A 22,581-nucleotide genomic window follows, 5' to 3' on the forward strand; every position below is an offset into this window, starting at 1 on the left:
TTGCTCATCTCACCTCCAGGTAGGACATGGAAACTGTGTATTCCATGTCATCACTAGTCTCTTCAATAGCCTGAAATAGATCGTTCAATGTCTGGAGATAGATCCCAGGCTCAGAGTCCATCCCCAGCATGGTGTAAGTTTTACCAGCACCTGTTTAAAAGAGATGAGGAGCATTGACTAGTGCTGTGAGGAACATGGCAAGGGGGCTTATTTCCCTGCAGAGATTCAGACATCACAGAAATAACATTCTTTTCACTTATGCTGATTTTCCACACTAATTGGAAAACAACTCTTGGCTGCTTTAGCATCATTTTTGTTTGTTTGCTTACTTACCTGTTTGTTTTACCAGACTTCTGATTTCCTGATAGAGTTGCCAATGCAATGTCCCAGTGAAGCCCAGCAGCTGCCCTGCAATCTGCAGCCTGAAAGTCAGTGCCTGGGACATTGAGGAGTGTTCTACAGCCAATATGTGGCAGTGATTGTACTTGAAACCCCATCATTCCAATTTGAGACTAGCTCTCTGTCCACCACCTTACACCGCCTCTCTCATATGGTGGCTATCACTTCTTTTTTTAATTTCCAAGTAGCTCAGCCTTTCCCTTCTTTCTCCACACCATAGAAGGCATCCTTTAGCATACAGTTATGGATATATAGATTATGACTTTTGTGTTTCCACTTCTCAATTCTTTCCCTGGAGGTGAACATTCACAAGTTATTCTTCAAATTTTAAATCTGGAAGGTCTTCTTGGTGATACTCATCTCACTCTTAATTTACTCATGTAGTTCTTTCCAAGTTTTTAAAAAAATTAACCTGCTCATTGTTTCTTATGGCACAGCAGTATTCCATCACAATCTTATGTCCCAATTTATCTAGCCATTCTCCACCTGATAGACATTCCCTGGATTTCTAGTGTTTTGCCACCCTAAGGAGAGCTGCTATAAATATTTTGGAACATACAGGTTCTTTTTCTTTTTCCTTGATCTTCTTGGGAAATAAATCTGGCAACAATATTTTGGGGTCTGAGCACTGGCACTTCTAAGAGAAGGAGAATAAACTATGCTATCTCATTTAAATCTGCTCTCGATCATAGTTGTTTAACCTGGAAAATGAGAATTTGGACTAGAAGATCTCAGAGACACTTTCCAACTCTGACATTCTAGGATTATGAGTCCTCAGGGACCCACTGTGGCCCACCATTTTCTTGTCCCTGAAGCTATAAAATCCTTAGATTTGCATGCATCAGATATTTGTGCTAGAAAGGTAAGAGAATTTTTCAGTATTGGCTTTATGACTGCCGTTTCCTTAATGACAGCTAGTCATATGTCTAACTGGCGCTTGCAGAAATTTAGCTGAAATACCAAATCTTAGCTCAGGTGATTAACTGGTGAGTGACAGAAAAACTGCTGTCTCAGCTTTATTAACTCTACTTATGATTAGCGTTTTCTGTCACTAGCTATAGCTCTAATGGAAACAACTAGTCTACAAATTCCAGTCAAATCCCTTAATGTTTGAGGATCAATTTAATATTTTACCCGAAATAGATCTTCCCCTTTTGCTAGCAGTTTTTTCATATATAAATCTTTGCTTTCCCTTTCTGCCCTCTGTAAATTCTATAGAATCTATCATGCCAATATAACTAGAGCATAAAAGGCTACTGAAAATGTTGGTTGGTGCCAATTGAGTTGTTTTGTGTACAATGGGACTATGCTCCAAGCATACCAATACAGAGATACAAAACATCTCTGTATTGATAAGTATGATTGTGGCAGTAGTACTAATCAATATAGCCTTACATAACTTTTATGTCAAATTGGCAGACCAAGAAGGGGTAGGAATAGTCAGAAGATGGAGTCCTCGGGCCCAGAAGCCTTCTGGCATGCACAAGGTAAAATTTCTCTAGAGAGAGTTTTGGGCAGTGGAAAAACCAACTAAGTAAATTTTTTAAATTGACTTAATAAAATTGTTTTTCCTTCTAGAAAATCTCAAAAAAAGGTTAGTCTTCTGGGTACTTGTCTGTATTGCCTATTTGTCTAACTCTTGTGCCTGAAAAATCTATTAGGTATAAACTGTGGAACTTTGGAGTGCTTGGAATGGTAGCCACATTAATCTCTCTGGTGAGCATGGTGCCATAATCCAGGAGTTGAAAGCAAAGGCTGGGCTGAGAAACTCCTAAGTCTTAACAGGAGGGTCTCCTCTTCCCCTTCTTTTATCTTGGCGATATTATATTTATTTTACCTAAGCTAGGACTAGGAATTTTCCAAATTCTCAGCTCTTTCACCTCATTTTCCCACACGTAAGGGACATATTTATCTGTCATTCATCATTACTGTACTATCTTGGCTATGCTCCTACTATATTCATGGATAGTCTTGGTCTGCTCTGGTTAAAAATTGACATAAAATTCTTCCCTGAGTGATCAGTAATCGATTATAAGATTTCTAATGTTCTGGTTCTGGTATGGTTCAAAGTTCTGGTTCTGGTATGGTTAAAAGAATGCAAATCTGCCACAAACCTCAATTCTAAATTGGTGGACATCAGACATTGGGAGGAGGATCTCTCTGATCACCTTGTCTGTCTAATTGTCTATGATTTGTAATTACTATACTGTCTTAACTACTGAGTAGTCCTGATCTAGTCTACTGTAAATCTTGAGTAAGGTTAGCAAGGATCCCTGTCACTAATAATATAAATCTGACATGAATCTCAATTCTTCCTTGAGTGGTCAGTGATCATTATAGGATCAACCCTCATTAAATTCTGGCAATTCTAGTTTGTGGCAATTGTCTATAGATTCAGAAATTAAATTATTCCTAATCTAACCTACTCCTGACAAGAAAGGTCTGGTCAAACTCTCAGAAAAAAAATAAAGAATGTGTGGATTGTAGAGATGGGCTGAAATACAACATCCTTGACCCCAGGAAGATCTTTTGAAATTGAAATTGTATGTGTAAGCTTAATTAAAGTGAAAAGCTGAAACAAAATTAGTTTCAGTGAGTAAATTAGTTCTGATTATCTGTGGTTACAAAAATTCTAACACTAATCTTATAGGAAAATGGGAATTTCTACTGTCCCTTGGTTAAACTTGTAGTGGGAGAAAAAAAAATTTAAAAACTGGTGGGGAAAAAAAGATTGGGGACATTTTCTCATCCTTATGCTCCTAATTCGGGACAGGGTGGGAGTATAAAGGGTTGGGGAGAGGTGTGGAAACTGAGACAAGAGGAAGATTTCCCCTTAATAGAAATTAACTGAAAGAAAATCTGTTTATCATGCATTAAATATTCATGAAACTGTGGTTTGAAAATGCTGAAATAACCTAGTTGGTTTTGTGGGTAAAAGGACTTTTGTCTTCCCTCTGGCATCCTCTTTACTATCTGGAGATACTTTCCTAGAGGAATCCCCAGAGAAAAGTAAGAAGGAAAAAAAAATGGAGCAAAAGTCAAGTCATGTAATAGGAATTGGAATGGACTTTCTTCTATGAGAAAAATTTATGAGAAGTTGCAAAAGCCCTGTTACCTGGGACAGGAAGTCTCTAGTTAGTTTCATTAGAATATACTGGTAGGGTAAGGGTAGGATCTCTTTAAGATTGTGGAGATCTCCTTCAAGACAGTATTTTGTGTAAGTACAGACCAAGAATAGTCTCTCTTTGTACAATCCTGTAACTGCTCCTTGGACCTCCAAGAAGCTTCAGTTTTGATCTTCAGGGAAAAGTTGAAAGTTTCATTTTCATTGGTATTGTGTTTGTTTATAAAGGAGAGATTCAGAGAATGAAAGAAACTAGTTATGTGAAGAGATTTGAGATATGATTGGGAAATAAACAAATATGAAGGATTAAGAGAACAGTAAGGATTAGTAAAGGACTGAATAAGTTGATAAGGCTTTCATGTACGTATATATCAGTGGTTCCCAAACTTTTTTGGCCTACCGCCCCTTTCCAGAAAAAAATATTACTTAGTGCCCCCTGGAAATTATGAAACTATTTATTGAATTCAGAATAGGATGTAATACAAAAAAAAGTGTGGCCATCACCACCTCTCTGGATCGCTGCAGCACCCACCAGGGGGTGGTAGTGCCCACTTTGGGAATCACTGGTTTATAAGAAGAAAAGGAAAGGAAAGCTTCCCGAAGTTTTAGAACTCATTGTGATCAGGGGAGAATGGGAACATTTTTATACCTGTAAATTTGAAAGAGACAGAAGAAGGGAAAAGAGAGAGAGAGAGAGAAGAGAGAGACAGAGACAGAAAGAGAAATCTTGAAACTTTGCCAGCTCTGTGGAAACATTAGAGAAGTATGGTTTGTTGTTTTTATCTGAGACTAGGAGTACTTTGAGTCTTTATGTTACAGAGGCCCTAAGCCCTTTTCCCAAAGCCTAAAGTGAGGAAAAACTTATTTGTTATTTATATGATAAACTGTCTTGCCACATATTCTATAAATTGAGAAATTGAATCTGGAATAGTATATATTAATGTTAAATCTTTGAGTCAATACAGTTAACTACTATTTTTGTTCTAAGTTCTGAGTGAATTATTGGGCATTCACTTTATAGATAAACTTCCAGGATATTAATATTTTCTTAATTTCTTGTTAATTGATTTTTATATGTGTTTAAACTACAAAAGGAAAATGACAAATTAATGCATTTGGAAAGACCTTGTATGTATGTGGTAAGTACTGTCTCTGAATGCTTTTATTATTACTTATTATTAACCAGGGCCAGCTAGGTGGTGCAATGGATAGAATGTCAGGCCTGGAATCAGGAAGATTCATCTCCCTGAGTTCAAATCTGGCCTCAGACACTTACTAGGTCTGTAACTGTAGGCAGGTCACTTCACCTTGCTTGCCTTAGTTTCCTCCTCTGTAAAATGAGCTGGAAAAGAAAATGGCAAACCACTCTGGTATCTTTGCCAAGAAAACCTCAAATGGGATCACTAAAGTCAGGTACAACCAAAAATGACTGAATAGCAATATAGGTAATCAACTATTATTGCAACATGAAAAACAGCTGTTTCCTGCTCCAGACTGTAAGTAGTAGAACTTGATATATGTGATGTAATTGTAATTCAATATGATCTGAGTTTTGAATTCAGAAATATCTGCTTGAATTACTGTTTCTCCAGTATTTCACCGATAAAAGGAAATGCTAAAAGTTGCTCAGAGAAGCTTCCTTCATAAAACTGCTAGTAGTGAATATTAATGACTAGAAAGTTGAGAAGTCAGCCTTGTGAAGGGAATAGCAGGAGTTTCTTGACTCAGTTTCCCTACTCTGCTATTTCTTTTTCTGAACATGAATGTTCCCCCTCCCAGTTGATTCTGAACCTGGCTATGATACCCTGTGAATAATGTGGAACTCTGTTGAATCACTGACTGCTCCAAAAAAAATTTTTAACTTTTACTAAAATTAAGCCACTAAAGGAGTTTTCCCCTGGTATATCTATGATAGGTCAGTCTATGACTTTGGGCTTAGGCTTGAAGAAACAGTCCTGATTTTATTGTAAAAAAGTCTTCTTCCTTTCATAGCAATTTTCACCAGCAATGACAGGAAAACTTCAAATGTTTTATGATGGATCAGCGAGTATCACTGAACTCCTACAATGGGGTGCAAGAAAAGAAGACCCTATTGTTTTGTTTGTATTATGTTAGATTTGTGACCATTACTTGCCTCAATTTCCTAAACTGGGTGACTAAGGAAAATCAGCTTTTATACTTGCTATCTACTTACTCTTTGGCTTTAATAATTATATATTCATGCATAAGATTAAATCCATATATTATCATATCTGTTCTGGATGATATAAAAACTACATACACGTATATATACATATACTGCAAATATATATACTATATACACATGTACACATGTATACATGCATGTACACACATATATAAACTCCTATTCCTCTTTGAAGGAGGATATAGGTATATACATATATATGTGTGTGTGTGTTTGTATGTGAGTATATATACATACATACATATATAAGGGGGTGCTATAAATGTGGCTATGCTATGTACATGTGTGTATTCCTCAAGAGGGGGACAAGATAAAGATATAATGTGGTAAAGATGCAAAATTTTTGCCTTTAATGGAGTAGTAGCCTTCACTTTGGTGAAAACAACAAAATTAGATTGTTTCTACTTAACAACTAGGATATAAGTGATTGACTTTCAAATATTTCACTGGATAAAAGATATACTTAAGATGTCTTGTTGTGTGTAATTATATAAGTAACCTTAAAACTTCCACTGTTGTACCAGTAAAAAACAGTGAAAAAAGCTGAGTAATAATGATGGTCCTAAATGATATATTTTAAATTTTATCCTACAAGTAATAGCAAACTAATGAAATTCTTTCTGGTCCATTTTAATATTTACAAATGCCTATCCATACAAATGCTTAACTATGTAGGCTTTGAATATGTTTTAGTGATGGGTTTTTGATATGTTTTAATAACTATCTTTGAATACGTTTCAGTGATTTTTGATAAAGTTTCAAATTGAATTGAGGCTCACACTTATAAAGTTGTTTTTAATTGTCAAGAAACTTTTTCACTACTATTCCTAGAGGAACATTCATAATGTGTACACACATCTGGAAAAGAGAAGGAAAATATTTGTGGTTCTCAAGTTGACCAGAAACAGAACCTTTGTTATAACATATAATGGGCTTTTATACTCACATAATATTAAAACACACTACTTTAGGGAAAAGGTTTGTCTTGATTTCTTGAGGCTCATATATTAATAGGACTGGTTGTCCATAGAATTTTAATATGTGCTCATACATTAACTGGAATGGTTATTCATATATGGTATTTTAATATGTATAAGATGGTTAAATGGATATAAAATTTTTAAATAAAAAAATGAAATCTGTAGTCTATTGCTTTGTTTAAAGACCAGTTTTCAATTTAAGACAACACTGGAGAGTTTTAATATTGTAGGTTTTTTTTTTTTAAAGACTTCTAAGCATTTTTTTAAAAGCTACACATTTTGTGAGCTATTCTTAAATGGCAGGTCAATGTTTTTCCTCTGAGGTAATTCTCTTATAATATCAAGAGACAACTCTATGTCTCTGGGCAAGTCATTTAGCCCACATGACCTAGACCTTACTGCTCTCTTGTCTTGGAACCAATATACAATATTTATTCTAAGATGGAAGTCAAAGGGTTTTAAAATAATAATCATAGACAGAATGGCTTATTTTAGAAAGACCACTTCTTCCTCTGTCCTGTGGAAAGCATTATCTACATCACATAAAGGGCTGAGGTGACAATAGAAAGAACAAGTGATATGTAAAGACTGAAATTCTCTAAACTTTCAGATAAACTATAGGTAGCATAATTTGCTCTTCTTCCCAAAGCTCTGTTGTGCACTGTATATGGTTAACTTCACAAGGTTTTGATTGGCTTTCATTTGCATGGATTACTGGAAGGTGAATGTGATTAGATTTTGTTAGGTTTTCCTAAATTATACTAAGTCTTACAGCTAGCAATTTTAAGCAGCAATATGAAACACTGAAGTGGATTTCCTGGAAGGATCACTTTTCTAAAACTGCTCTAGAAATGAGGCCCACTCCCTAATTTCCAAGGGAAAATGGTTTCCTAGAAGCCGACGACTTCATGAAATAGACTACCAAACCCAAGAGGACAGACTAAGAAATCTGTTGTTTAAGTAAACATTAACTGAATTTTGTACATGTGTTTGATATTTCCCCAGTACCTGAATTACTTTGAAGAATTAGGGAAGAATACAAATAATTGTTATTGTGTTATTTTTGCTTTGCATATATTATATTTGATGCTTCATAATATTTGATCTGATTGTGAAAATGCTTGTCAGAAAACTTATATTAAGACATCCAGAGATAAGTTTGATAGGATATGCATGGATATGATCAGAAATGTGTATGTGTGTATAATTAAATAAAGATATATATATATGTAGGTAGATAGATAGATATAGAGAGACAATCTGCATCTATGACCAAAAATAGGGACTGTAGTTAGAGTATTTTTCTGTACTGGGTTTATGACCATCATTAGGACATTTAGTCAAATCCCAGAGGCAATAGATGGCTCAGTGGATATAGTGTCAAACCTGGAGTCAAAAGGACCTGGGTTCAAATCTAACCTCAGACACTTCCTAGCTGTGTGGACCTGAGCAAGTTACTTAACCTCCATCGCCAAGCCCTTACCAAAGCTCTTCTTCCTTGCAACCAATACCTAGTATTGATTTTAAGACAGAAGGCTAGGGTTTAAAAGAAAAAAAGACATTTAGTTAAGTCAACTTGCAGAATTAAGCTGAGACACCAGTTAGTGAATGAAGAACTGCTGGCTCAATTTCATCTGTTCTATTTACTTGTGATAAACACATCCTCTCACTGGCTATGGCGTCAATGGTTAGTCTGAAAATTCTAGCTAAATCCTTTAAGTTTTGCTGATCACTTTATTATTTTTTTACCTGATGTAGATCTTTCTCTTCCAACTGTAGTTCTTTACTGGTAAATCTTTATGTTCACCTATCCCTGGTAAAATTCTATCTATCTTCCTGATATAACTAAAAACTATAAAAAAAGTTGCTAAAAATGTTGGCCAGGACCCATTAGGTGTTTTTTTTCTGTTTGTTTGTGCCATGGGACTATGTTCCAAGCACATAATAAATCAGTTATTAAAATGATTCTGTGAGTTGATAAGTATGATTGGCAGCAGTACATGTCAGTAAATCCTTGGACAATTTTTATGTCACTAGTAACTAATTCTTGCAAGTTTCTGTTTAGTTTTCCTTATTTTAAAGCCTTTGCTGATTAGCATTTTTTTATGGGTACCTGATGGGCCATATGCAAAGACTGTTGCATTGTATCCAGAAATGACTCCTTCCACTAAGTGTTGAGTTGTGGAACAGTACACCTCCTCCTGCAAATAAACAGTAAATCTGTCACTCTAATGAGAAGCCAAGAAGGTGGCAGTCAGCAAGTGTTTCATTTAATTGCCAGCTCTACTCTTTCTAAGCTGTGCTTATGCTACTGCTACTTTTGGCATCCTCAGCAAAAAAAAAAAAAAAAAAAAAAAAGCTCAGAAGAAATAAAAAGTCATAAACAAGGTTTAGAGATCATAGAATCACAAAATTTCAAAGAAGGAAGGGATCTTTGGAGATCCCTTATGAATTTCCCCACATGATTTGCAGCTGGATCCCATTGTTGTTAATAATGAATCCCCTGAAATTATCACATTTTTTGAATTTGTCCTGCTTATTTCCACCAAGCTAGAACCAACTGTCATATTTTACATGATTATAATTTTGAATAGTGTGAATTTAAAAACACATAACAACTTCAAGTGAATCATCATTAATACTAATTGGTACCTAACTGTAGTTATTCTCTAAGTTTGGAATGAAAAGTACAATTAAACTCAAAAGGTGATGGGGAAAAATGTCCATGTTTAACAACCAATGAAAGAATGCTTCAAATCACTAAGAATAATAGAAATGGGGGGCAGCGAGGTAGCTCAGTGAATTGAGAGCCAGGCCTAGAGACGGGAGGTCCTAGATTCAAATCTGGCCTCAGACACTTCCTAGATGTGTGACCCTGGGCAAGTCACTTAACTCCCACTGCTTAGCCCTTATTGCTCTTTTGCCTTGGAACCAATACATAATATTGATTCTAAGATGGAAGGTAAGAGTTTAAAAAAAAAAAAAGAATAGAAGTGAAAGTTTAAAAAAACACTTAGATTTCACCTCATCCACCAGATTGACAAAGATGCAAATGATGGGAACAGTGAACATTTGAGAAGTTGTAGAAAGACAAACATATCGATGCATTGTTGATGAAGTTGTAAATTAGCACAAGTATTATGGAAAGCAATTTAGAATTAAGAAAACAAGGTAACAAAGAGGTCCATATAACTTAGACCCTGAGATTTCACTACAAGGGATTTTTGGACAAGGCCCTTTGTCTTCTATAAAAGGAGGTCATACTAGATTAGTGGTTTTCAGTGTGAGCTAGGGAACTATGAGGTCCCCAACACTTTTTTAAAGGGTCAAAACTGTTTTTGTAATAATGTTAAGGTATTTTTATTCATAATATGATAAATATCGATAGATATAACCCACATAAACAAAAGCTCTTTGGAAAGGGTCCTCAATAATTTTCAAGAGTATAAAACAAACCTGAGATCAAAAGTTTGAGAACTGCTAAACCAGATGATCTATGGAGGTACAAAGGTTCTCTGAAATCTTATGATCCACAATTGATTTTCAGTAAATAAACCATTTAATCCCTCCCCTGGTGTGAAACTGTGATAAATGGATAATAAGACTGTAATTCTGTGGGATCGTTGATTTAGAGCTCTAAGGAAGAGAATTCCTGGAAAGGCTTTTGGTCTCAGACATAGACGTTATCTAAATACAGAGTACTATATCTTTACTATTGGGAACTTAGAATGGACCCTTATTGCTGATGAGGGCACTGTCTGTCCTAAAAGCCAAGATTAAAAGAGCACTAATGCCGTTTATCTTTTCAGTAGCATTGAAGCAACTGAGCAAGGGCTCAGCTGAAAAGCATATTAATGTGGTATGGTGGATAGAGTAATGGATTTGGAATCAGGATCAGAGTTCACATCCATTTCAGACCCTTATTTTCCTGGGGAATCACTTTGCCTCTCAGCCTTAGCTTCTTCATCAGTAAAATGGGGACAAGAATAGCACCTAGCTCACAACATTGTTCTGAGGATCAAGTGAGAAATTAAAGTGCTTTGCAAATCTCAGAGAGCTATATAAGTTTAACTACGATTATGATGATGATGGTGAAAAATAAAAGGCCATCACCAGTAAATCTTAAAAAACAATTGAGCTTAGCATCTAGTTAGTAAGAATAATTGATTAAAATAGAAAACTACCAGATGGTAGAGGCTTCCACCTTTCATGCTGCTTCCCACCAAGTGAGCTTCTGCCATCTGCCTAGCTTGAGGCCTTCCTATGTTTCTGGGGTCTCTGCCTACAGGGAGCCAGTGTCCTGGGGTGTCTCTGGCTCTGGCTCTGTTTCTCCACCCCTTTTTCTCTCCCCTCCCCTCAACTGGATTTGTCTTTAAAACTTAATTTTAAAGATTACTCCTACTACTTGCTTGGGTCTTGTGTTATGAAATTCACCCTGACATCAAAAACAAAAAAACAAATACAGAAAAGCTAGGAGCTCAGACAATACTACTTTGTGTCAAAATGTTGGGTGGATTCTGAGAGCTCATTTATTTAACTACTTAGTGCAGAGGACTGAGCTAGGAAGACACAAGGTTTCGACAAGGCATCATTGGTCCTCTGAAGAAGCATACCTTCTAGCCGGGGGATATGAGGCATATATACAAGTAACTACATTACTTTTGTTTTTAAGTAAATCTGTAGGGACAGCTAGGTGGTTCAGTGCCAGGCATAGAGATAGGAGGTCCTGGGTTCAAAATAGACTGCAGAACCTGCCTAGCTGGGTGACCCTAGGCAAGTCACTTAATCCCAATTGCTTAGCCCTTACCACTCTTCTGCCTTGGAACTGATACACAGTATTGATTCTAAGACAGAAGGTAAGGTGTTTCGTTTTGTTTTGTTTTTCAAGAAAAAAAAGAAAAAGTTGGAAGTAAAACATATCAATTTAGTCATCTTCCTAAATCCTAGGTTGCACAACGGATAGAGCACCAGGCCTGGAGTCAGGAGGACCTAGGTTTCAAATCTGGCTTCAGACACTTCCTAGCTGGGTGACCATTGGCAAGTCAGAAGCTCTTACCACTCTTCTGCTTTGGAACCAATATTTAATATCGATTCCAAGCTCAAAGGTAAGGGTTTAAAAAAAAAAATAGAACAAAATTCAAGTCACTCCAACCAGGCAAAGACATCACTAAAGGAAGGAATGTGAATGTGCTAGGAAGAAGTTCACCTGGGAAGCTTGCTGATCAAAAACAATATCAAATATAAATGTCTTTTCACGGGAACGATTGGCTCTCAAAGCATCATCTGGATCCTCATCTGGGTCCATAAGCACCACCATCTTTAAAGAAAAGAAGTTGAAATCATTAATATGGAAAGCAAAATCTTCTAAGTGTGAACAACCTGGTTCTAGGACAAGTGGAACCATAGAAGGAGGTTTTATGAACTCTGAGCTTCTAGGGAAAGGAGTTTCAGGAAGCTCGAAGGCTAAGGTCAAAACTAGTAGCTAACAGGACCACTGGAGTGAATGATGAACACATATAACTCACAGAAATAATCTTCGCCATGCAGGAGAAGGAAGGAATTTGTGGCAAATTTTCTTGATTCTATTTCCATTATTATTTTGTACCTGTCTCCTTTCTACTCACAGAGCCATCATTCTAGTTTAGGCCTTCCTGACCTCTCATCTGGGCTTCTGCAACAACATTCCATTTGAATCCCTTGCCACAAATCTCTCCTTTATCCAATCCATCCTCTACCAAGAGGCCAAATTAATATTGCTGAAGAACAGGTTTGATCATGCCACCTACTTGCTCAAGAAACTGAAGAGGCTTTCTCTTGGCTCTAGAAGAAAATTACAAACTTTTCTATTTGACTTTTAAAGCCTTTCACAATCTGACTTCAATCTATCTTTCAAGATTTATTTCATATCAATCTCTTTTATATGTTCTACAATCCTCCCAAACTGGCCTGTTGCTTGCAGGTAATTTGCAGGGTAGTAGAGGAATGGATTGGCGAGCACTCCCATGCATTCTTGAGGACAGTACTTAATAAGGGTTTATTGACTAATTGATTGTTGGTGCTTTATTTTAAAATTATTTTATTTTAATAAAGTTCCACATATGTTTTCTGAAGTTATGTGATCCATATTGCCTCCCTCCCTTTTCTCCTCCCCCTTCCTGGAGCTGGCAAACAATTCAATCTGGCTTATATATGTATTATCACATAAAACATATTTCCATATTACTAGTTTTTGTAAGTGAATAATCTTATAAAACCAAAACCTCCAAACATATACCCAAATAAGTGATAAATCATATGCTTTGATCTGCATTCCTACTCCAACAGTTCTTTCTTTGGAGGTAGATAGCATTCTTTTTCATAAATCCTTTAGAATTGTTCTGGATCAGGAGCAGAACCATGAGAATATTGTACACAGAAACTGATTAATTGTGGCACAATCTAATGTAATAGACTTCTTTTACTAGTACCAATGCAAAGATCTAGGACAGTTCTGAAGGACTTACAAGAAAGAACACTATCTACATCCAGAGAAAGAACTGTGGGAGTAGAAACACAAGAAAAATATATGATTGATTACATGGTTCAATGGGTATATGATTGGGGATTTTTACTTTAAAATGATAATTTTATAAAAAATATTAATAATATGGAAATAGGTTTTGAACAATGATACATGTATACCCCAGTAGTGGAATTGCTTGTCAGCTCGGAGAGGGGAAGTGAAGAGGGGAGGGAAAGAACATGAATCATGCAACCATGGAAAAATATTCTTAATTAATTAATCTTTTTTAAAATAATTGTTCTGGATCATTGTATTTAGTTAGTAAAGTCTATCACATTTGATCATCCCACAATATTGCTGTTACTACATACAATGAATTTCTGGTTCTGCTTATTTCACTCTGCATCAGTTCATGTAGGTCTTTCCAACTCTTTCTGAAATCATCCTGTTCGTCATTCCTTATAGCACAAGAGTATTCCATCACCATCATATACCACAACTTGTTTAGTCATTCCCCAACTAAGAGACAACCCTTTAGTTTCCAATATTTTGCCACCACACTACAAAGATTGTTGGTACTTAAACTAGAGGTTAAAGCACCTATATCTTCAAAGATAGTCAGGGTTCAAGCTCAGCTCCTCACATGTTCCAGGCTACCTCTGGAGATGGAGGTGCTCTAACTTTTTTGCTAAAGTATACATGAGGCCAAACAACATGAACGCAGAAAATTAAATATAAAATATATACCAAAGTTTGTTGTTGTTCTATCGGGTCTGACTTTTCGTGACCTCATTTGTGGTTTTCTTGACAAAGATACTAAAGTTATTTGCCATTTCTTTCTCCATCTAATTTTACAGATGAGGAAACTGAGATAAACAGTTTAATTGCCTTGCCCCAGAGTACATAGCTAGTAATTATCTGAGGCTGGATTTGAATGCAGGAAGAGGAATCTTCCTGTTTCCAAGCCCAGTCTTCTATCCATTGTGCCACCTAGCTGTCCTAAAATAGCATTGCATCTACTTTGGCATATAGGCAGCTAGATGGCACAGTGGATAGAGTACGAGGCAGAGCAGAAAGACTCAAATTCAAATCCAGCCTCAGACAGAAGAATGAGCTCCTTCCTAACAGGGGTTCTTAGTTTCTCTAGTCTACCTCCTATTTTTTTGCATAACAAGTTGTAAATACTTTAAAATATTTCTTCATTTATTCATCTACCCATTCATTCATCTATGATCCTGGAATCCTCCCATCAGCTAGCACAGTGCTAAGAAATCACTCAATCCCATTTGCCTAGACCTTGCCATTTTGTCTTAGAGTTTTCATTAAGACAGAAAATAAGGTTTGTGTTGTTGTTTTTTTTTTAAAGACTGGTTTCTCAAACACATAAATAATGAGAATCTAACTTCAACCTGGGCAATGAGGTGACAAAGTGGATAGAGTGCCAATCTAGAGTCAGAAAGACTTATCTTCCTGATTTCAAATATGGCCTCAGATATTTAATTGTGTGTGACCCTGGGAAAATCACTTAGCCCTATTTGCCTCAGTTTCCTCATCTGCCAACTGAGCTGGAAAAGGAAATGGCAAACTACTCTAGCTTCTTTGCCAAGAAAACTACAAATGAGATCACAAAGAGTCAGATACGACTGAACAACAACAAACTTTGGACTAAATTTTATATTTAGATTTCTGTGTTTGTGTTTTTTCCTACCCTCACCCCACAAAATGAAAGCTCCTTGAGGGCAGTTATTATTTCCTTTTAGTCTCTGTATTCCCAGCTCTTAGCAGATTGACTGGCACTTAGTAGGTACTTAATACATGCTTGCTGAATGATGGAATAACTGGGAGGGATCTTTCTTCTTTCCTCTAATTTCCTATACTCCTTTGCCTATTTCTATCTGTCACTCCAAGTTCCCAGTACTCCTTGCTGCCAGTTTTCACTTATCAGTGAAGAAATGATCTGGAAAGTTCATGAACACTGGAATATAGAGGACTGGTGTTGTCCCCTCCCAAGAGCATTTGCCTTTCAGGAGACCACAATTGAAAAGATCAATAGGAGGCAGCTGGGTGGCTCAGTTGTTTTATTTTTTATTACATAGTACATATTTATATATCATTTATTAAATTATTTATGTATAAACTATTTATAAGGAAATAAAAATGAATGAACAAATAAATAAATATGGTCACTAAACAAATTTGTTTTCTCTGTTGTTACATAGTGGTTTGCACATAGTAGGCTCTCAAGAAATTATTTGTTAAATTAAATCAGCCACCAAGGCTAGGCTGGAAGAAAAGGTGAAAAAAGCTTAGGAGGATAATTTTTGAGTTGATAACTGGAAGCAAAGGCAGAGCAAAGAGAATCAGAGCCCAGGGAATGTCCAGAGCCACCCTTGAAAGCAGCACACCTGATCTCCATGGGCCTCCCTTAGCAACCAGGATGAGAAAAAGAAAGAACAAAAGACTCAGACTTGAAGATTATGAAACAAGTTTTGTTTAGCAAAGTGACTTGTAGGCATCTTCTGGGATACAGTCTGCTCTATCGCATAAATACATAATTATGAAGGAAAGTGTATTAGGTCCCCTGGAGACTGGGAAAACTCATAAAGAACTGCTCCACAGGGAATTGTGCAATTGGAGGGGGCAGGGAGAAATGATTAAAAAAAAAAAATCCACGTGCTGTTTACTCAAGAGAGGAGTTTCCACAGCTGAGAAATGTAGAATTAGCTCAGCCCCTGTAGTAGAAGGCACTTGCTCATTGAACTGTCATCCAGGTAGGCCAGAATTACATCACAGAAGCATGGAATGCTGGGGCTTACAGGGACCCAACTTTAGAATTGTCTACTCCAATCTCTAGTCCGGGGGTTTGTAAACTTCTTGTGTGTGTCATGGGTCTTTATGGTAGTCCTATGAAGCCCTCTGGATCCCTTCTCAGAAGAATGAGCTTTTTTTTTTTTTTGTTATTTCATTATTTTATTTTAGTTATTTTATTTTTTCCCAATTACATGTAAAAATAATTAAAAAAAAACAAAACCCTTATCATCTGCCTTAGAATTAATATAAGTATTGGTTCCAAGGCAGAAGAGCAGTAATGGTCTAGGTAGTTAGGGTTAAGTGACTTGCCCAGGGTCACATAGGTAAGAAGTATTTGAGGTGTCACAGTTGAACCCTGTTTTAGGTCTGGCTCTCTATCCACTAAGCCACCTAGCTGCTCCTAAAACAATTTTTAGCATTCTTTTTCTAACATTTGAGTTCTAAATTCTCTCCCTCTCTCCTTCTCCTCTTACCTCCCTGAAATGCTAAGCAATTTGATATAGGTTATACATGTGCTAGCATGTAAAACCCATTTCCTTATTCAACCATGTTGTGGAAGACACATATCACACACACAAAAAGCTTATGAAGAAGATAAAATGAAAAATGATATGCTTTGATCTGTATCAGAATACCATTTTTAAGTGTGAAAAATCAAATATATAGGGTTATAAAAGAAAAATATATTGGAATGTAGATAGCAATTTTTTTTTAAGTCCACTGATTCCAAGTTAAGAACTCCTGATTTACTCCAGTCTGTTTTTACTTCTGGGGACCTTAGAGATCACTGAGGCTAATTAATTAACCTAGACCAGGGTTCCCAAACTTTTCTGGCCTACCGCCCCCTTTCCAGAAAAAATATTACTTAGCCCCCCAGAAATTAATTTTTTTATTTTAATAGCAATTAATAGGAAAGATAAATGCACCTCTGGCCATCACTGCTTCCCTGGATTGCTGCAGCACCCACCAGGGGGCGGTGGTGCCCACTTTGGGAATCACTGATCTAGAATCTAGAAACTTGGGGTTTTAAAAACTTTATTAATTTATTTAAAAGAAATAAACCCATACCTTGCCTCTTAAAATCAATATTGTATACTGGTTCCAAGGCAGAAGAGTGGTAAGGGTAGGCAATGGGGATTAAGTGACTTGCCCAGGGAAATTAGGCCATATCTAGGCCCAATTTGAACCCATGTTCTCCTTTCTCTAGGCTTAGCTCTCAATACATTGAGTCACCTAGCTTCCCCTGACTTTTTTTTAATATTTGATAACCTTATTTCAGCATAATTGATTTCTTTTATAACCCTGTTGTTATTTTTAGGCATTTAAAAACTAATTCTATGCAGATTAATTGCTCCATAAATATATATTGATTGAAATTGGTTGATAAACTAAAACTAAGGGGAGTCAGCTTCTCTAGATGCTGCTTTATAATTATGACACTAATCTAAGAAATTATTGAGGGGGCAGCTGAGTGGCTCAGTGGATTGAGAGCTAGGCCTAGAGATGGGAGGTCCTGGGTTCAAATCTGACCTTAGACACTTCCTAGCTGTGTGACCCTGGGCAAGTCACTTAACCCCCATTGTCTAGCCTTTACTGGTCTTCTGTCTTGGAACCAATGCACAGTGTTGATTCTAAGATGGAAGGTAAAGGGAAGGAAGGAAGGAAGGAAGGAAGGAAGGAAGGAAGGAAGGAAGGAAGGAAGGAAGGAAGGAAGGAAAGAAGGAGAAGAGTATTGATTCTGCATAAATGAAAATAGTATTGGCTCACTTGGTGATATTTTGTTTTTCAGTCATATTCAACTCTTTATGACCCCATTTGAGGTTTTCTTGGCAAAGATATTAGAGGAGTTTGTCATTTCCTTCTCCAGTTTGTTTGACAGATGAAGAAATTGAGGCAGTTTTAAGTGACTTACCCAGGGTCACACATATAGTAAATGTCTGAGGTCAGATTTGAAATCAGAAAGATAAGTCTTTATGACTCTAGATTGGCACTCTATCCACTTTGCTACCTCATTGCCCAGGTTAAAATTAGGGTCTCATTATTTATGTATTTGAGAAACTAGTCTTTTTTTTAAACCCTCATTTTCTATCTTAGTGAAAACTCAGAGACAGAATGGCAAGGGCTAGACCAATAGAGTTGAATGATTTCTGAGTACTGTTCTAGCTGATGGAAGGATCATAGATGAACAAATGGAGAGATGAAGAAATATTTTAAAGTATTTATAGGGGGCAGCTGGGTCAATACACAGTATTGACTCCAAGATAGAAGGTAAGGGTTTTAAATAAAATAAAAGTATTTATAACTTTGTTATGCAAAAAAATTGGAGGTAGGAATAGAAAAAGTAAGAATCCCTGTTCTTTAAAAAAAAATTTTACCAGAAGAACTCTATACACAGAGACTGATATACTGTGGTAAAATCAAATGTAATGGACTTCTGTACCAGCAGCAATACAATGACCCAGGACAATTCTGAGGGATTTATGGTAAAGAACACTACCCACATTCAGAGGAAGAACTGCAGGAGAGGAAACATATAAGAAAAACAACTGCTTGAACGCATGGGTCAGGGTGGACATGATTGAGGGTGTGGACTCGAAACTACCACACCAATGCAACTACCAACAATTTGGAAATTGGTCTTGATCAAGGACACATGACAAAACCAGTGGAAAAGTGCATCGGCCATGGGTGGGGGGAGTGCGGGGGGGGGGGGGTTGAAGGGGAAAGGTGGAGCATGAATCATGTAACCATGTTAAAAATGAATATTAATAAATGTTAAAAAAAATTTTACTTGGAGAATCCCTGTTCTTAAGGAGCTCCTCTCTAATTGGAGAAAACAATACATAAAAGAAAGTCCAACAGCAAGGCTGAGGAGAGGCACTTGGTTTGCACAGGGCAGTCAGATGGCAGTGTAGACCATAGGGGACGGCAGGTAGTAAGACCTGGTGATCTTCCACTTGGTTGGAAGGAATAGAATTGCTGATTCCCATCTCACTCAAGCCCTGTGAGCAGTTAGGCAGCCCAGACAAAGAGGGGAGAAGGAGAAGGGAATAGGCATTGGAATAGCACCTTCTCTATGCCAAGCATTTTTATAAATATTATCTCATTGGATCTTCACAACCCTGGGAGGTGGGTGCTGAAATTATCCTCATTTATAGTTATAAAAACTTAGGCAAATAGAGGTTCAATGACTTGCTCAAGGTCACAAAGCTAATGTGTCTGAGAGTAGATTTGACTCAGTCTTCCTAATTCCAGCTCAGAACTCTATCCCTGCACGGGAGAACAAGGAGAGGGGGCACCCCCAGGGATGCTAGTGGTGAGTTTTATAGACACTCCACTAGACCAAATCGATTCTGGGACATCAGACAATTAGGGATGGGGAGGTGAGGTGTAGGTAATAGGAAAGAGCAAAAAGGGCTTAGAACTAGGAGGGTCCTTAGTCCCCTCATTTCACAGATGAGAAAACTGAGGCCCATAGAGGTTAGGAGAGTTAATCAAGGTCATCCAGTCATGAAGGAGTTATATACACAGGGATAGAGTCTGCTTCTGTGATTTTACTGGTATAGGGAATTCAAATGTGAAGAAATTCTCTGTACCAATAAAGGTTAGCGCTGATCTTCCTGGCACTTTTATATAACTTCTAAGTGACTTGCCCAGAACCCTACAACAAGTATATTTCAGAGGCAAGATTGGAACCCAGTTCCTCTCAGCTTTGAAGCCAGATGTCTATGCATTGGATGGTAGGGGGAAGGAAAGAAGTGGGAAAAGTACAGGACAAGACATGCTTCCAAAATGTAAATAAAAATAAAAATTAAAGTTATTATTATTATTTTTTAAACCCTTACCTTCTGCCTTAGAGTCAATATTGTGTATTGGTCCCAAGGCAGAAGAGCAGTAAGGGCTAGGCAATGGGGGTCAAGTGATTTGCTCAAGAGCACAGAGCTAGGAAGTGTCTGAGGTCAAATTTGAACCTAGAACCTCCCATCTCTAGGCCTAGCTCTCTATCCACTAAGCCATCAGCTGCCCCCTAAATTTTTTTCAAAGATACTTACTTGTGGGGGCAGCTGGCTGGCTCAGTGGATGGAGAGCCAGGCCTAGAGATGGGAGGTCCCAGATTCAAATCTAGCCTCAGACATTTCTTAGCTCTGGAGATCTATTTATCATCTCCAGATAATCTGATAAGTATGGCTTAGTTGATAAGAAAGTAAGGGACACAGATCTCTCTGTCAGCTCATGCTGTTGCATCTCTCACAATGAGTTTAGGATCTTATTTATATAATGTATACCAAACCCAATTCACACACACACACACACACACACACACAAAGAAGGTTCGAATTTGTGCAGTCAAGCTGAAATTATGTCATGGTTTTACAAAGCACAATAAAGTTACAGTTTTACAAAGAATTTTCTTATAAAGATAATGCCGGATGAGAAAAAGTCTCAAGGTTAAAAATGAGCCTAACTTTATCTAAAAGTTAATTTTGCCTGAGCTTTCTACTCTGTGACCTTGGGATGTTTGGAGCAATTAGAGAAATATACCCACAGCTACAGCTTTACTCTGCTGAGTGAAAAAAGGCTGTTAACTCATTAAGTGCTGGTTTACTAAGAACTTAAAGTTTTCCTAGAAGGCTTTAATGTTTTCCAATAAGAAAAGGTGTGGATCATAAAGGGGGTCAAAAGAGGAGTTCAGATTTTCATCTATTTGAGACTCTGTTTCTCTTATCGGCCTCCCACACTTAGCTGTGTGATCCTGGGCAAGTCACTTAACCCAGATTCCCCAACCCTTACCCCTCTTCTGTATTAGAATAGATAGTTGTTTTTTTTTTAAAATCTACAACAAACAAGTGGTAAGTAGTAAGTGGAAAATCTGGGCTTCTACCCTGTATCCTCTGATTCCAAACCCAGTGTACTTTCTATTGGAGACAGAGGAAACATTTGTTTCCTGCCTAAAACTATGTTTTATAGACATAAGCAGGAGTTCTTGACTTTTTTTTTTGGGTGTCCTGAACCCCTTTGGCAGTCCGGCAAAGCTTATGGAAACTTTCTCAGAATAATAGTTGTTGCCTTTGACGAAGAACGTTAAATTTCAGTTTACAATTTACTGAAATGAAGGTATAATTTTTTTCCCATCCAAATTCAGGCTCGCTGAAATCCATCTATGGACCTCAGGTTAACAACCTCTGGACTAAAAAACCCGATGGTTGATATAATCTCTTCCTAGGAGGCTGCAATAATAGCTCTAAAGATAAACATGGGAGAGTTGGAAAAAGTCTACATAGTCTTGCATAGACTAAGAGAGGCAAAGCCTCTAAATAAGCTCTAGAAAGAGTTTAATTTTAAAGCATTCAAACCCAGAGCTTAAAATGCCAAGAGTTTGAGCCTCCATTTGCAGTGAGATGTCACAAAACCTTTTCATTATAGAAACATAGAGCACAGGCTGTAAGGGGCCTCGGAGGGTCAGGCTGCCTCTAATTGATGACAGGCAAATAGGTGTATCTTTTGTTCTTAAAGATCACCAGGGGAGAGGAGGCTTCAGTCTACGAACAATTCATTTCAGTGCTTAGCAACGCTTACTGCCAGACGGATCTTCCTCATAGGTAAATTAAGCCCTTTTTATTTCAAATTCAGTTAAGAATGAGAACAGCTGGGTACCATCCCCTAGGTAATGACTGTTTGGGCATGACTTACATAAACACCATGTGCTCCATATCTATATTCCATACTGTATATACAGACGCATTATATGCCTTGGTTTAAAAAAAGCTAATCGCCCTTATAAGAGAGTTCTTCCAAAATTACTGCAAACAAAAGAGTTTCTTAGAACCCAATGCTGCTAGTTAAAATTGCACAGGGGGATTTTTATTTAATTATTATTTTTAAATATTTTAAAATTATTTAAAAAATATAATTATTATCTTTCTACTCATAGGGAAAAGAGAACCAGACCTGAAATCAGGAAATCTGGGTTTGAAAGCCTAACTCCAATCCTTTCTAAAAGTGTGACCCTACGGAAGTCAATTTTTCTGAGCTTTAGTTTTGTCATCTGTAAAACAGAGATAATGATTTTTGCACTGTCTTACAAGATATTTGCTGAATAAAGTACTTTGTAAGCCTAAAGTGATATTATTATCATTCTCTCTAAAAAAAAAAGAAAAGAAAAAGAAAAGCAAACGTTTATCTTCTGTCTTAAAATCAATACTATGTCTTGGTTCTAAAGAAGAAAAGCAGTAAAGGCTAAGCAATGGGGGTTAAGTGAGTTGGCCAGGGTCACACAGCTAGGAAGTTTTTGCAGTCACATTTGAACCCAGGACTTCCCATCTCCAGGCCTGGCTCTCTATCCACTGAGCCACCTAGCTGCCCCTATTATCATTCATTCTCTTGAACTCCGATCTCTCTCCTCTTCCCATATATTGGATGCTACGAATCTCTCCCTCCCTCCCTCCTTCTCTCCCCACCTTCTGTCTCTGTCTCTCCCTTCCTCCCTCCGCCTCCCGCTCCCCCCACCTCTGTCTTTCTCTGTCTCTGTCTCTGACTCTGTTTCTCTCCCTCCCTCCCC

At 37.2% G+C, this 22,581-nt stretch overlaps 1 protein-coding gene across 1 annotated transcript in view; it reads right to left on the bottom strand.

Moving 5' to 3' along the window:
* LOC123249720 (kinesin-like protein KIF19) overlaps positions 1 to 22,581 on the bottom strand; it is a 116,382-nt gene that overhangs the window by 89,244 nt on the left and 4,557 nt on the right. The window contains exons 3-5 of the mRNA XM_044678856.1: positions 11,916 to 12,026; positions 8,823 to 8,910; positions 14 to 150 (exon numbers count right to left, since the gene is read on the bottom strand). Of these exons, the coding sequence (XP_044534791.1) occupies positions 14 to 150; positions 8,823 to 8,910; positions 11,916 to 12,026 (336 nt within the window). The remainder of the gene's footprint in view (positions 1 to 13; positions 151 to 8,822; positions 8,911 to 11,915; positions 12,027 to 22,581) is intronic.

The sequence above is a fragment of the Gracilinanus agilis genome, chromosome 1 (genome assembly GCF_016433145.1).
Source record: "Gracilinanus agilis isolate LMUSP501 chromosome 1, AgileGrace, whole genome shotgun sequence".
Classification (NCBI taxonomy): Eukaryota; Metazoa; Chordata; class Mammalia; order Didelphimorphia; family Didelphidae; genus Gracilinanus; species Gracilinanus agilis.